Source organism: Grammomys surdaster, unplaced genomic scaffold, assembly GCF_004785775.1.
Source record: "Grammomys surdaster isolate TR1022 unplaced genomic scaffold, NIH_TR_1.0 125767, whole genome shotgun sequence".
In the NCBI taxonomy this organism is placed as follows: domain Eukaryota; kingdom Metazoa; phylum Chordata; class Mammalia; order Rodentia; family Muridae; genus Grammomys; species Grammomys surdaster.
In genome coordinates, this window is record NW_021620598.1 from 1122592 (window position 1) to 1137987 (window position 15396).

Here is a 15396-nt window from a genome sequence, read left to right on the forward strand (position 1 = left end):
CATACACACACACAGAACATGACAAAACTCAACACACATGGTAAAAGCAAACAAGGAAGGAACCAATGCCTACAAATTTCCCTGTGACCTACGCATGGGCACACATACACAGGTACTCACATACACACACAAGCATGCACACACACACACTGTAATGAGAATGAAAACATCAATTGTGATCAAGAGCAGGCAAATCAAAACAAGAAACTATACTGCTGACTATCAAACTAGCAAGGATTCAAAGCATCCGTGTTAAGTGCCTGCCAAAACGCTCTTGTGAGCCTCCCTTGTAAGAATAAATTAGCACCTTTCTGCGGTGCATTTTAGCAATATGTAATATAAACCTTAAAGTGGTTCAAGCCCTTTTGACTTGAGGGATGACAAGATGTATTTCAGGTTTTTAAAATAGAATTAAAATGTTTCTGATATAATCTTCTGTGAGAAAACAGACCATAATTATACCTCAGACATTTCCAGCTATGAATCTACGTGAGCCTGTATATGAGTGTGTATACTCACAGATACTGACATGAAATAGAAAACGTACTAGCAGCAGCTATCTCTGGCTACGTTAGCAGTGGCTACCTCTGCCTATATGAGCAGCACTGTTTCTGGCTATATTTGTAGTGCCTGTAACTAACTCTTAGGTGAATAGGTAATCCAGTTTTTCCTTCACAGTTTCCTTGTTTTCCTGTTTGGAATACACATGACTCTATAAGTCACATGAATAAACACGGCTTTCAAAAACATTCTTTCCCTAGAATTTCCATGAATAGCACAAGCAACCTAAGTCATAACAAGAGAGTCCCCTCCAGATGGGACTGGGATCAAACTGTGGCCAACTACCTGGCTCTTGTCCTCTCTCTAGCACTTTGGGACTCTTTATTGTCCAGGGTGACCCGTGCTCTGGATCCTGAGTCAACACCCTGCCTGCTCCCTGTGTCTTCCCCACCCTAAGAACCAGGGTGGAGACTTACAGCAGAAGAAATGCCGGATGCATCATACTGCACATGGCATGACAGTGGCTACCGTCAAAGGAGGTGACAAAGGGTGGCAAGAACAGAGATCATTCATGTGGGTCCAGGATCCTGAGAGCTTCGCTAGGAGGTCACGGGGAGGAGTTCCCTTCAGAATTCAGCAGTGAGGAGGGCGGGAGAAAGACTCAGAAGGAGAGGACAGAACCACAATGGCTCACACTGTCCCCTCCTCACTGCCTAAAGCTTCAACGTTGTCCTGATTCCCCTCTCCAGCCACGTCACCCTTTGGGCAGGCTTATCTGTGCCGCCCGCCTGCTGAGCCAGCCATACAGTCTGGATGTTAGGGGGTCTACACCTGCACTGTTGGCATTGAGTCCGGCTTCTCCTAGCTACAACGGCAATACTGTGGTTTCGTTCTAATGTGCGTCCTGAACTTGGTGCGTCCAAAGTGAAACCCTTAGTCTGACCCATTCCCTCTATTGCCTGGAACTTCCCTGAGCCCCCTCCTACCTATGGCAGGCTCATCCCTCTACAGTGAGCCCAGCCTGGCTGATGTCCTGGATGTACACAGGGCCTTCTGCCTGCTCCTCTAGCTTCCCAGATCTGTGATCTCAGGCTGACTGCCATGTGGCCCAACAATGGGTAGTCCTCTGGATCCTGCCAGGTCTTCTGATAGCTGAGCATGGAATGAGAGGCCCAAGTGATACAGTACATATTGCTTGGCTTCACTGTCAGAACCGAGACCATGTTTCTTTGCCAAGGCCCAAGCTCCTGCTGGAGTGTTCCTACAGCTGGGGCTAAAGGAGTCACCACACACCAAATGATCAGAATGCATGTGAGGATTTCCAGCCATAACAAAGGACCCATGGTGTGCTTGGGTAGAACCAAAGTGCAGCCAGGTACAATTGGTTCTGGAGAGCTATACAGAAAGCCCCAGTATAGTGAATAGATGCTAGAGTTGAGCCTTTTATGTGGAAATTCATGGCCTTTGCCTAGGACACAAACACAGCCTAGCAGTCATACCAGAGAGCTCCTGGATCAAGGACAGCCCTGAATACTCACAGAGAGCGAGCATGCAAAACAGCCAAGGCTAGAACTGAGTTCCTCCCAGCCTGCTCCACGATAGCAGCTCTCAACCTGTGCATCGAGACCCCTTCTCAGGGGTCACATACCAGATATTTATGATTCATAACAGAAGCAACATTACAGTTATGAAGTAGCAATGAAATAATTTAATGGTTGGCGGTCACCACGACATGAGGAGCTGTGTTAAAGGGTCACAGCATTAGAAGGTTGAGAACCTCTGTTCTAAGGCCTCTCACTTAAGCCAGGCAGGTCTGTCTGCCTTGGACCAAGATGACATCACTAAGGAAGGACAGCCCAAGCAAATGGGGCTCTGAAGGATGACAACCGTGGAATGCCACAGGAGACGCAAGGACTGTTGGGTAGGGCATAGGCTCACAGAGGTGACGCGTGAGAGCCGAGTCCATTTCACAGAGGGACCCTCAGGATTACAGTCTCATCCTGGAGCTGCTTCCCCATCTCCAAAATAAGTCATGGCGATCGGGACTGTTGGTCAGTGTGGAGCGCTTGCACCGACTGGTGCGTGAGGAAGAGCCCCAGTGGCTCCAGTGGGACAGCAGCTCACACCAGAAAATGGAGGAGGTCCTGCTTCTCTGTGTTTGCCTGGGGCCGGGGAAGACTGTGGCTACTGCGAATGAGTAAAAGGATGTGGGGCAGTTCCTGCCTTATTTCCATTGAAGTCACTGTTTAGCCAACACCAAGGCTACTTGGGCCCAAGATGATGGCTGTGGGTTCCAATAACAGACATCCGCATGACCCAGAAGTTTCCTTTGCTGCTGTGGACAGAGTAACTGGCAATTTTTTGGTGTCTCACAGGAAAAGTTCCTGCATGTGGCAGGGACAGCAGTAGAACTTCAAGTGGCATCAGCACTGTTGACCCACCTGCTTTCTGTGGGAACAACATGTGAAAGGATTCTGACAGTTCCTTCATGCCCTGTTCTCCTGTGCCTCAACCACCACACTGGACATTTGTAAGAATCAAATCATTGTAGGGGACATTTTCTATATGAGGTACACTTAGAACTCACCGGAGTCACAGACAGGCAGGAGGCATCACGCCCCTGTCTTCCCTAGCTGCCAGTTGGCACCTATTTCTCTAAGCACTGTCAGTTTATCCTAGGGTCGAAAAGTTACAGGCAGTCTGCTGTGTGACAGTTCCTGGGTGAGAAAAGGAGGGACCCTCGAGACCCAGGATATGCATTAGATGAAGTTTTGAGACCTTAACCAATAGGATAAGAAATCGGGGGCAGGGGTTGAGAGGATGTTAGACACGGGGAAGACAGGACCTTCCTGAGTATCTCATGATGAAGAGTTCAAGATATTGGGCCAGAACTCCTGCTTATCCCCTGCACAGACTGGGAAACCCTGTCTGCCCTCCTTCCCCTAGCCCCACCCACACAGAGAAAACTCTCCGCCCACTTGGAGAGAACTCGGGGCTAACATGTCACCACCACTGCTTGTCTCTGAGTTTCTAGCAACACACCCAAGAGTGCCCACCCAGGGGCTCCATTTTTGACCATGTATGGACACAATCCTAGTTCCTGACGGTCACGCCATCACTCCTCGCCTGGATATGTGACTTCACTGACCTCTACTTGTAAGATAGGTGAGCCCACCTGAAAGCCACCAATGAATAGACCTACCTTTATCTATTTTTAATCTGGTCCATATCTTCATCACCCCTATATCACAGAGCAGGGTGGGGGCAGAAAAATGCAATTAAGAATATAAACCCATCACTGTGTGCCAGGCCAGGCCCACCAGCCATTACTGTCTTTTCTATAGGCTGTTTGACCTTGCAAAGTCATAAAGTAAACTGCTTTGCTTTTGATACTGTGTCTCCTGTACTCTTACTATGATGTGCTTCTCACAAACTGATTACGGTTTTACAGTTACTGGACCTGGAAGAAGGAAGAAAAAACAGCCCTGGAGGCTGTAGAAAGACCTGTGAGTTCAAAGGAGAGAGGAGGATGCCATGAAGATCAAGGGTTCCAGTCCCTGCAAAGTGCCTAGGGTTTGGGATATTGAGGTCCGAGTCCTATTGGTTGGAAGAGTCCCTTTAAAGGCTGCTGGTCCTTGTACCACCAATCACAAACAACGTGTGGTGCCCTGGGCTGGTCCAGTGATTCTGATCATTTACATAAGGAAGCCATCTTTGCTGCAGATGGTCTAGGCAGGAGGGGAGCCTGCTAACCCAAGACACCCCATGCTGCCTTCCATTTGTTTTAGGTCAAGGGTGACTCTGAATGAAGCAGCTGGGACCACTCAGGGACAGGTGCTTAGTAGACACTGGAAGCCAGACAAGACCTGCCCATGTAAACACAGACCGTGGTGGTAAGATCAGGACTATTGAGACTATGTCTTGTTTCCCATGATGCTCTGAGTCTACAGCAGACAGCAATTAAGAACATCTTTGGCTAAAAGAAAGAGGTGTGTGGACTAAGTGACCCCAGCACCGTTCCTCGAAGGTACTCATGACTCTCCGCTCCTAGCTCAGCCCCTGTGCAGGCTGCTCATCTCAGAATCTGATAGGGCTTCCCTTCACAAGGGAATGGCATCCCGAATCTTCAACATTTACCATTTAAACTGAAAAAAAAAATAAGGTTAGGAACAAGTAACTGACAGCACGAGGTACCAGTGTCCTCTCTAAAGCCAAAATGGAGAATAAACAAGTTGTCTTTATTTAGTGAAAGGGCCACTCCAGACAGGATCAACAGAGAAAGGTTTGTGCACAGTAGAAATCCACACTGATGGAATAGTACAGGGAATGCAGGTTGGATCAAATTATGAGCAATCATTTAAGATACAGCAAAGCAGACATCAAAACCAAAACAAGCTGAGTAACTGGGCTTGCTGTCAAGCCCGGTGACCCAACCCCATGTGATGGAAGGAGACACCTGATTCCTGCACGTTGTCCTCGGACCTCTGCATGTGTGCTCTGCCATGAGCATGCACATGTGTAGGGGTGGGTGTGAGGCACACACACACACACATACACACACACACACACATATGCACACACACAAATGTAAAAATACTATGGATGAGCTATTTTAAAAACATTGGTGAGAGAAACAGTAGTTTAATAGACAGCAACAAAAAAATTAAATCATTGATTTGGAAAAAAATAATTTGAACATCCAATTTATATTACAATGGATTGAAGTGTTTAATTTTAAGAATGAGACATGGTCTAGAGCAGAGCTCCCAGGAACGATGAGTGACAAATTTAAATGACAGAAGACAGCAAAGGAAAAGAAGACAGCCGAGTTTGATTATACTAAAAGGCAAACTTGAAGATATCGTGTTAATGAAAAGGAACGAGCTAAGAGAGCTCTTCCAAGGATCAGGTTCTCCTCGGATGCATACATGATTATAAAGAATTAAACCTGACTGTGATAAAGTCCACTTTAACCCCTTCTGTTTGAGCTGACGGCTCATTAGGATGTGAGGAAGATCCCCACCAAGGGAGGCAGAGTCACAGCAGGTTGAAACCTGGAGGCAGCCAACCTCAGTGTCAGCCCTGCAAAGACAAATTAACACAATAACAAGGCACCACTTCAGGCCTCCCACACGATCAATATTTAAAATGTTAATGAGCAACTCAGGGAGGGAAAGTGAAACTGGATCACTCACAGTGAGTGATGGCGACAACACTGCCAGGGTGTTCTAGGCTGGGCAGTCCTGCAGAAACTAGGCTTCCCTAGCCTGCAGGAGCGATCAGCCAGCGTGCATTAAGTATGCTCTGCAGTGAGCTGTCTTCTGACCTCCAAGTGTGCTCTAACACAGGGACTGTTGTGTGAGCTCATCCTCTGGGCCACACAACTACCATCTTGGGAAGTTCGGCTGTGTTTTCTGGCAAAAGATCCTCTCCGCTGGGCCTGTTGACTGTTGGCAGTCCCCTCGGAAGGGTGGGAGGTTATGAGACCCTCACCTGAGCATCTGGCCCTCTTATCACCTATTGTTTGCAACTCTGCCTTAGCTGCACTTAGCCACAGGGAAAGCAAGAGTGTAGGTAGGGGTCTGGAAAGACTAGGGGAGGGGCTCCATCTATGTAGGTAAGGGGAAGTTCTCATTCCTGCTGGGTAAAGGTTCCCAGGTGTCTGTTGGGGTAGGCACACCCATGCACCTGTATGTAACCCCTCACCTACATTCTAGGAAACCCAATAAACTCATTGGTTTTACAAAGTGAATTCTGGTAGAATCATGCTTTTGTTTGTCCTTGGGACCTTAGGAGACAGGGAAACAGCAGAAATGTTAGCAACATGAACACAGAGAGGGGGTGGGGAAGGAGAAGAGAATATCTCCCATCTTCAACATCAACAATCTTAAACCAAACAAACAAACAAAAAAAAACTACTAAAAAGAACAGCAAACAGTATCAGCAGCAAAGATCAGAGGAGAAATACATCAGAGTCTAGAAAGTGACAGAAGAAAGGATCATGAAGCTAAGAGGTGAGCTGTTGAAAAGTTAAACAAATGAACTCATGGTAGCTAGAATAAGGAAAAGAGAAGACACACACACATACATATATACACATACACACATACACATATGTATACACACATTCACATACACACAGACACACACATACACACACATACATACACATACACACACACATATACACACATGCACACACACGCACACACAGACACACACATATACATACACACAGACACACACACAGACAGATGCAGACACATACACACACAGACAGATGCAGACACACACACAAACACACATATATATACACACACACACAGACAGACACAAACACACAGCACCTTTCTCTGAAGATGGAAGCTACACACACAATGGATGGCAAGAAAGTCCAATAGATCCCTAGACTATTACCCCCCACAGTGCAGAGCCCTAGGAATCAGTCTACCCAGACACATGCAATGGACCATGGCTAAGCTACATAAAGACAGAAAACATAAAAGACGGGGGAAAGCCAGGCACAGTGGTACATAGTTATAATCTCAGGGCACAGGAAGCTGAGGCAGGAGGACTAGGGGTCTGAGGCCAGCCTGAGCAACTCTGTGAATGCCTGTCTAAAAAACACCTTCTTAAAAAGTCAGCAGGTAGAAGACACCTGGAAAACACCAGTTAGAAACGTACTACAGTGTTTCAATACTAGATAAATCAGGCTATCAGTGATTTTTTGTGAGAGATGGTCACACCTTCATGTCTGTGCACAGGAGTCACAGGGGTCACATTGGGAAATGCTGTTTGAGTTTTGGAATGTTTCCATATATAGTAAGGGACTTGGGAAGGGATGTCAGGTCTTGGTATGTTTCATATGTTCTCACATGCTTGGTACTTTGAAACTCACAGCCTGGAGGCTACGTGACACAGGATTTCAGCGAGCCTGCATTTTGACTCGGACCCTTGGATGTCATGTCAGAGCTCAGAACGTTGCAGATTCAGGACCACTTCAAAATTTAAATTTTCTTTTTTAAAATGTACTACTGCATATGTGTAAACGGGGGGTGGGGCTCTGTGTGCATGCCTCTGTGCATGTACAGAGGTCAAAGGACAACTGTGTGGGGTCAGGTCTCTCCTTCCATCTTTATGTAAGTTCCAGGGATTTGATGCAGGTCACAGGGGTTGAGAAGCGAGTGATTTCACCCACTGACCCATCCCCACTGACCCATCCCCACTGACCCATCCCCACTGACCCATCCCCATCGAGCCATCCCCTCAACCCAGAATTGGGATTCTCAGGCTGAAGATGCTCAAGCCATACGTAAATCAGGATGCAGACTCTGTGGCATTCACTTTCAAGCTGCTCTCCAGGGGATTCTGAGTGGGGACAAAAAAAAAAAAAAGAGCCCCAGATGCTCAGAAACTCTGGGTCCCTGAAGAAGAGGCTCCACCAGGAGAATGTGGTGGTCACCTGCATCCCCGTGTGCTCGTCCTGTGTGCCTGTGGCATTCCTCACTCGGCATGCCTCCCCGGCTGGAATCTGTTCATCATCTACTTCAGCATGTTCAGCACTTAGCACGGTGCTTGCCAGAGGAAAATGCTCGGGAAATGTTAGCTGAATGACATTCCACGTGTTCGTCACAATAACTTCCAAGAATATGAAGCCAGTAGCAAAGATGTCTGAGACAGCCGTTTCTATTTTTAAAGTCAAAGCAACACCGTAGGTATGCCTGAGTACATGTGAAGAAGACTCTTACGTGCGTGGATGAGGGTACAGAGCAATGAAGAGCATTGGACAAGGGGCAAGGGCGTCTTCCATCATCTCTATCACATGACCGTTAGGAAGGATTTTGAGGCTAAAGCAGGCTCTACATGGCCTCTGGCTATTCGAGAAATAAGTCCTGAAGTCGGTCAGCAACAGAGCTGTTTTCTGAGTCAGGGAGCCATGGACTGGACCTAATTTACTTCTTGCTTTGGAAGTCCTGGGTGGTCCTTCTTCACCATGCACGGTGCCATGAGCATGCCCCAGAATGAACTGCTGCCGTATGGTGCTGCTCTTCCAATACTCTCAGGCACCTTTTCTAGAGGACCTCAAAGCAGCCTTTGTCACTGAGAGTTCCACAGGACACTCTTTCCATTTGCTTCCATCTCGCTCTCTTGAGAGGAGGCTCTTCGTGGGACTTGGACAAGAAAACAAGACAATGTGACCAGTGTTTTGTCTCTATTGTAAGATCCCCACCTGAAGGGCATGGGGTTCCTTCTAGAGATTGGCGATCCTAGTGTCAGCCAAGAGGTAGAGGACATTGGGGCATTTTATCATATCAGAAAGCAAAAAGGCTTCCAGAGACCATGAGGGGCTGGGCAACAGGACACAGGCACCGGCCTGTGAGGAAAGGCCACCCCTGCCGTAAGGGAACGCAAGTCCCTCCCTGTTCAGCAGTCAGTAAGTCCGGGGCTCTCCAGTTTTGGAGAGCAACTCCTACTAAAGAGGTTATCTAGTGTTGAAGAGACTGAGGCTGTCTGTAGAGGAGGCCATTGCCTGGCTAAGCTTGTCTTGGAAGTCCCTGGCCAGATGTGTTTGGACAAGGGCTGCTCCAGCGGTTCCTGTCACACCCAGTGAGACAGCAAGGCCCAGTCCAATGAGCAGGAGAATAAAGATCTCTCTCTTCTTTCAGCTTCCTCCCATCTGCAAAGCGAGTTCTTCAGGTTGACAGAGATAAACCTGGGGAACAATTATCATGGGGTACAGGAGTCTTGGAAAGGGGGTTAATACAGGCACCTGTAGTGCCTTTGCACTAGAGAAGAGCAGGACTCCCACGAGACCGTGACATCTGGACACAATGTATCCAGTTACTCCAACACTCAGCAGGCTGAGGCAGATGGGATTCAAGTTCAAGGCCAGCCTAGGCTACAAAGTGACACTTGTCTGAGAATATTAGGGGGGGGGAGGGAGGGAGGGAGGGAGGAAGGGGGGGAGGGAGGGAGAAAGAGAGAGAGAGAGAAGAAGGAGGAGGAGGAGAAAAATAACTAATGAATCAAAACAGATGAGATATTTAAATTTCAGGACTCATAATAAAGAAAGAGTCATTAGGAAAAGATTCCCTGTTGCTCTCTGCTGAAGAGGCTAGAGAACCAGCTCTGTATTTTGAGAAGAGGGAGCAGAAAGACCAAAGCAATGGTGTTTCTTTGCAGTCTGTACCTGGCTCCGTTGCTGCTGTTTTGATTTGTGTGAGGCATCAGCAGGCCAGTGCACACCTGTGAAACTTCTGTGACAATTCCTGCATTCCACCTTGCTGTAGACAGACCCTCGTTTGTGGCTGCACAAGGCCTGAGCGCATCCCAGGACTGTCTGTGACCTCCCATCTCACTGTTGGAGTACCGGGTTACAGATGCATGCTACTGAGTCCAGCTTTACAGGGCCCTGGGGATCTGGATTCGTGTCCTCACGCTTACATGGCTAGGGCCTTACCACTAGGCTGTCTTCCCAGTCCCCGACTCTCTGATCTAACCGTGGAGAGGGCACAATCTCATCACAGAAGCTCTGTAACGCGGCAGAAGTACAAACAGAATATTACCACCTTCTGGTCTCTAGAGAATCATGGGATTTAGGTCTGATTGACAGTGACAGCTAACATGAGCAGACAGACAAGCTACCCACACATCTCACCAGTCTGTGGAGCTGTCTTGCCTAAATCAGAGAAATAAAACTGTATCTATGAGTCCTCAGAGGTGCCAGTTCAGGGCAGGGAGCTACAGGAGGGATGAGGGACCATAGGAAATGGAACTATGGCAGGAAATGGTATTGTGGGTTACAACAAACACATCCAGGCTATCAGAAACTCCAAGGAACATTTAGTCTACCCTTGTATGAAAGGAACAGGAGGGAGGGAAGCCTGCAGACTAACTGGCAATCAAGGCATGCAGACAGTTTTATGTATACTTAACATACGCTGCAGTCATTTTGGAAAAAGGAATTTTAATTTAGAAAACACCCCCCACTAGACTGCCCCGTGGACAAGTTTGTGGGGCATTTTTTTGATTGGTGTATGAGGACCCCCAGTTCACTGGGGGCGATGTCACCCCCTAGGCTACCGGTATGAGGACCATGGCCTCTGCCTCTGCCTCTGTTCCTGCCTCCAGATTCCCACCTCAGCTTCCCTTGGTGATAGAGTGTGACCTAGAAGCTTCGGATGAAATAAACCCTTTCCTCTCCAAGTTGCTTTTGGCCATAGTGTTTTACCACAGCAATAGAAACCTAACTAAGACTAAGAGCCCCGGATGGCAATGTGCAGATTTGATTTAGATTCTGACTCTCAGATACTGAGAAAGAGAACAGGAGGCGAGCAGCACACTGAACCCCAGACGCCTATTTATTGATAACGCTGACAGTCCTGTCTGGTGTGAAGACTGTCTTGGCGTTATAAAGAGTTGGCATCTTTTGGAGGCGCACTGGGAAATGAGAGGCTTGAGGTTTGCTCTCACAGACACCAGGGTGGAGGCAGATGAACACAGGCTCAAAGGCAGTGACCAGCATGGGCTGGTGATTCTCAGAGCTGGTGAGTGAGCTCGAGGGTAGGTCTGTAGCGCTTTTCTCTTTGCCTTTGCATATGTAGGGAAATCTCAGAAGCACAGAGTTTAAAGCACTAAATAAAATATAAATAAGGCTCTGTTGTGTCGTCTCGGCTGATGTCTGGGGGAAAACCTGTCAAGAAACGATCGGATTCTTACCTTCTCATTAACTGGATAAAAATCCTCCTCGGTAGCCGGTATACAAAGGTATCAAGGACAACCTTCAGGTAATTCAGAGAGATGTAGCCACCTTTGGAGGTGTCTCCTGCACTCAGGGCTTTCTCAATCTTTTCATACGACTTCGAAAACTGCAAGGAATTAAAATTCGAGGGTTGCCTTCAGTCGCGTGAACATCCTGGAGTCGTCCAACCACGCCATGATTTTATTTCTGTTAAACCAAAACCTCCTCACATCCCATCTCCGAAAACTGATCAAAAAGGTGACTGTGGCATGTACTGAGCCTCAAATGTTTAATTGATGAGCTCACTACAAACAACAAACACCCTGCTCACAGCTGACAAGTTTCTCAGGGAGGGACAGCGAGGATGATCATGTTACCTCTGACTGGAGTGCTAAAAATACTCTGCAGCTCTGTCAGTGTAGCGCATCTTAATATGCTTCCTGTATCCCCTACCGTGAGCCCACACCATGCACTTCTGATTAAGTCAAGCCACCAGGCTCACAAGCTGGGAGCATCTTATTAAAAACAGAAGTTGCTTTTGTGGCGCGGAAATTGATTAATATAGAGATTACATAAACACAAGAGACACTGGACACCCATGAATCATGGTTTTAAAAGGGAGGTGATTCCAAGAGAGTAAGCCAGTTCCCCTCTGGGACTCTGAAGATACAGGGGAAGTTGGTTCAAAGCTGTTGTTCATGACTCACTAAAAACACTGCAGACACTGGTTATCACTTACAGAACATTGCCATTTGTCTGTCAGTAACTGATAACTATATATCTTTGCAACCATCTCAGCATGTCTGGATTCAGTTTTTTTCCTGCTAACTGGGAAGAGATGGGAAACCTGACTAGCCACTAGTTTGGCGTTAAAAAGTAGCTTTCTGTAAAGGAGTCTGGAACATGGGCGTACATGCACAGGACTCTCCCTCCACCCGGGGAATAAGAAGTATGTTTGAGATACTCCTGAGTGGGTAACAGCAGTACCGGAGATCTTTCAATACTGGGAAGGAGTAGAGGGCCAGGGTGATGGCTCTTGCTGAATGAATTGGCCTGGCCACAGTACAATCCCTGACACCCACATAAAGAGTCAGATTCTGAGGCCTGTAGGTTAACTCCAGCACCCCAACAGCAAGATGGGAGGCCCAAAGTCATGACCGGAGCCTGGAATACAGGGCACAGTGACACACACCACACTGTGTTAATAAGGTGGAGGGAAGAACCAACTCTCAAAAGTTGTTCTCTGACTTCACACACACACACACACACACACACACACACACTAAATTTTAAAATCCTAAAAATATTTATTGATCCCAATCTCTTAGAAAGGGAATGAGCTTCCAAGAAAGAATGACCACAAACTGTCTAAGAGTTCCTGCTTTTTCCATGGGAGGGAGTGTTGTCTGAGCCCCTGCCTGGTGGAAGACTCATCCAGAGAACTGAGCACCCTGTGTGACATGTAGTCTTCATGTATTTACTGGGCTAATAAAAATCTATCTTTTTTTTTTTTGAAACTGGGTCTTACTCGCTATATAGTCCTGGCTGGTCTAGAACTCTCTATGTAGGCCAAGCTGGCCTCAAACTCACAGAGATCTGTCTGCCTCTACCTCCCCAGAGCAAGGCTTATGCTGCCACACTCAGCTAATGGAATCCATCTTAATACCCCAGAGGCACATAGGTTCAAGGAGGCTTTTCACATGGCTTCTGCCATGACTGAGAGCTTCTAGAAAAAGAATGGTACAGGAAGCATATCTAGGTGACGTCTGAAACCTCCAATACTCCCACTGTCCATTAAAAATTATAAGGCTTCGTGTCAGAAAAGCACAAGCAACTCAGCAAAGCACACAAAGAAACCAGAGGTATGGGACACCCCGAGTCCCCAGCTCTGCCCTCTGAGAGCCCTCGATGCACCCATAGTTACAAAAAGATCATTTTACAAACAGTGAGTCGTGTCACACTTCCAGGCTCGACAGATGTCTTCCTCACTTAGCAACGTGTGTTGAAACATGCTCTTAGGAGCCAGTGCACACCTGTGTTGTTCTTTTAGGTGATACATGGCATAAGGTGACATCAGTGATGAGGCAGCAAAAGTCACGATCTGCTCCCGTCTTGATGCAAGTGGCTCTATAAATAAATACCTCCACATACCCCTCTCAGTGAGACCCCACAGTCTCTCCCCAGCACCCTGCCCTTCTCTGTCTCACTACTCAATGTTGTGTTTACAGCTGAGGGCGTTTGTCTCTCAACCTTCTCCTCTGCCAGGGCTGGAGGATACAGGACAGCAGACCCGGGCCTGGTTTTGTTTACTAATAGTGACCCAGAATAGAGCACAAATTTGGCATGTGGTATCCAATATATCTAAGAGTGGGTGTGCTATATAGAGGAAAAAGTTCTAAACAAAGGTTGTAAACTATAAAAAGATGCTCTATGCCTTAGCAGAAAAAATAACAACCCTCAAAACCCCAGTGGAGACTGTATCAGACGGGCAAATGTGAACAAGTCCAACAGTGTCGGGTGGGCTGGCCTGTGGAACAGAACTCTATGCTCATGGTGGGTGTACAAACAATCGTGGGCAACAGGAGGGTGCTTCAGTTAAAATAGAAGCATGTTCTAGAGCATCAACTGAGACAAAGACTCCACGTCTGGATGGTATTCCGAGGACACACAGCACTGTGTGCCAAAGCTATGCCACATTCATGGTGGGACCTAGTGACATAACCCAAATGCCACCACAGAAGATGGGACCTATGCAGTGTTCAGAGGACAGACACTGTGTAGGGAGGAGGTGATACACAGTGTAGGAGGTGGTGACACAGACACTGTACAGGAGGAGGTGACACAGACACTGTACAGGAGGAGGTGACACAGGCACTGTTCAGGAGGAGGTGTCACAGACACTGTGCAGGAAGAGGTGACAGACACCCTGTGCAGGAAGAGGTGACACAGACACTGTTCAGGAGGAGGTGACACAGACACTGTACAGGAGGAGGTGACACAGGCACTGTTCAGGAGGAGGTGACACAGACATTGTGCAGGAGGAGGTGACACAGGCACTGTGCAGGAGGAGGTGACACAGACACTGTGCAGGGGGAGGTGTCAGACATCCTGTGCAGGAGGAGATGACACAGACACTATTCAGGAGGAGGTGACAGACACTGTGCAAGAGGAGGTGACACAGACACTGTGTACGGGGAGGTGACACAGACACTGTGCAGGGGGAGGTGACAGACACCCTGTGCAGGAGGTGGTGACACAGACACTGTGCAGGAGGAGGTGACACAGACACTGTGCAGGAGGAGGTGACACAGACATTGTGCAGGAGGAGGTGACACAGACACTGTGCAGGAGGAGGTGACACAGACATTGTGCAGGAGGAGGTGACACAGGCACTGTGCAGGAGGAGGTGACACAGACACTGTGCAGGAGGAGGTGACACAGATACTGTGCAGGAGGAGGTGACACAGGCACTTTGCAGGAGGAGGTGACACAGACACTGTGCAGGAGGAGGTGACACAGACACTGTGCAGGAGGAGGTGACACAGACACTGTGCAGGGGGAGGTGACAGACACCCCATGCAGGAGGAGGTGACACAGACACTGTGCAGGGGGAGGTGACACAGACACTGTGCAGGGGGAGGTGACAGACATTGTGCAGGAGGAGGTGACACAGACACTGCAGGAAGAGGTGACAGACATTATGCAGGAGGAGGTGACACAAACACTGTGCAGGGAGAGGTGACACAAGACACTGTGCAGGAGGAGGTGACACAGACACTGTGCAGGAAGAGGTGACACGCCAGGCGGTGGTGGCACACGCCTTTAATCCCAGCACTTGGGAGGCAGAGGCAGGCAGATTTCTGAGTTCGAGGCCAGCCTGGTCTGCAGAGTATGTTCCAGGACAGCCCAGGCTATAAAGAGAAACCCTGTCTAGAAAAACCAAATTAAAAAAATAAATAAATAAAAAAGGAACTGGTGACACAGACCACAGACACTGTGCAGGAAGAGATGACACAGACATTGTGCAGGAAGAGATGACTCAGACATTGTGCAGGAAGAGGTAACACAGATACTGTGCAGGAAGAGGTGACAGACATTGTGCAGGAGGAGGTGACACAGACACTGTGCAGGAAGAGGTGACACAGACACTGTGC

At 48.0% G+C, this 15396-nt stretch overlaps 1 protein-coding gene across 2 annotated transcripts in view; it reads right to left on the reverse strand.

Annotated features, from left to right (window-relative positions):
- Efcab6 (EF-hand calcium binding domain 6) overlaps positions 1 to 15396 on the reverse strand; it is a 173170-nt gene that overhangs the window by 86158 nt on the left and 71616 nt on the right. For both annotated transcript variants that reach the window (XM_028788767.1, XM_028788766.1), the window contains one exon: positions 11221 to 11369. In XM_028788767.1, coding sequence (XP_028644600.1) covers positions 11221 to 11369 — 149 coding nt within the window. The remainder of the gene's footprint in view (positions 1 to 11220; positions 11370 to 15396) is intronic.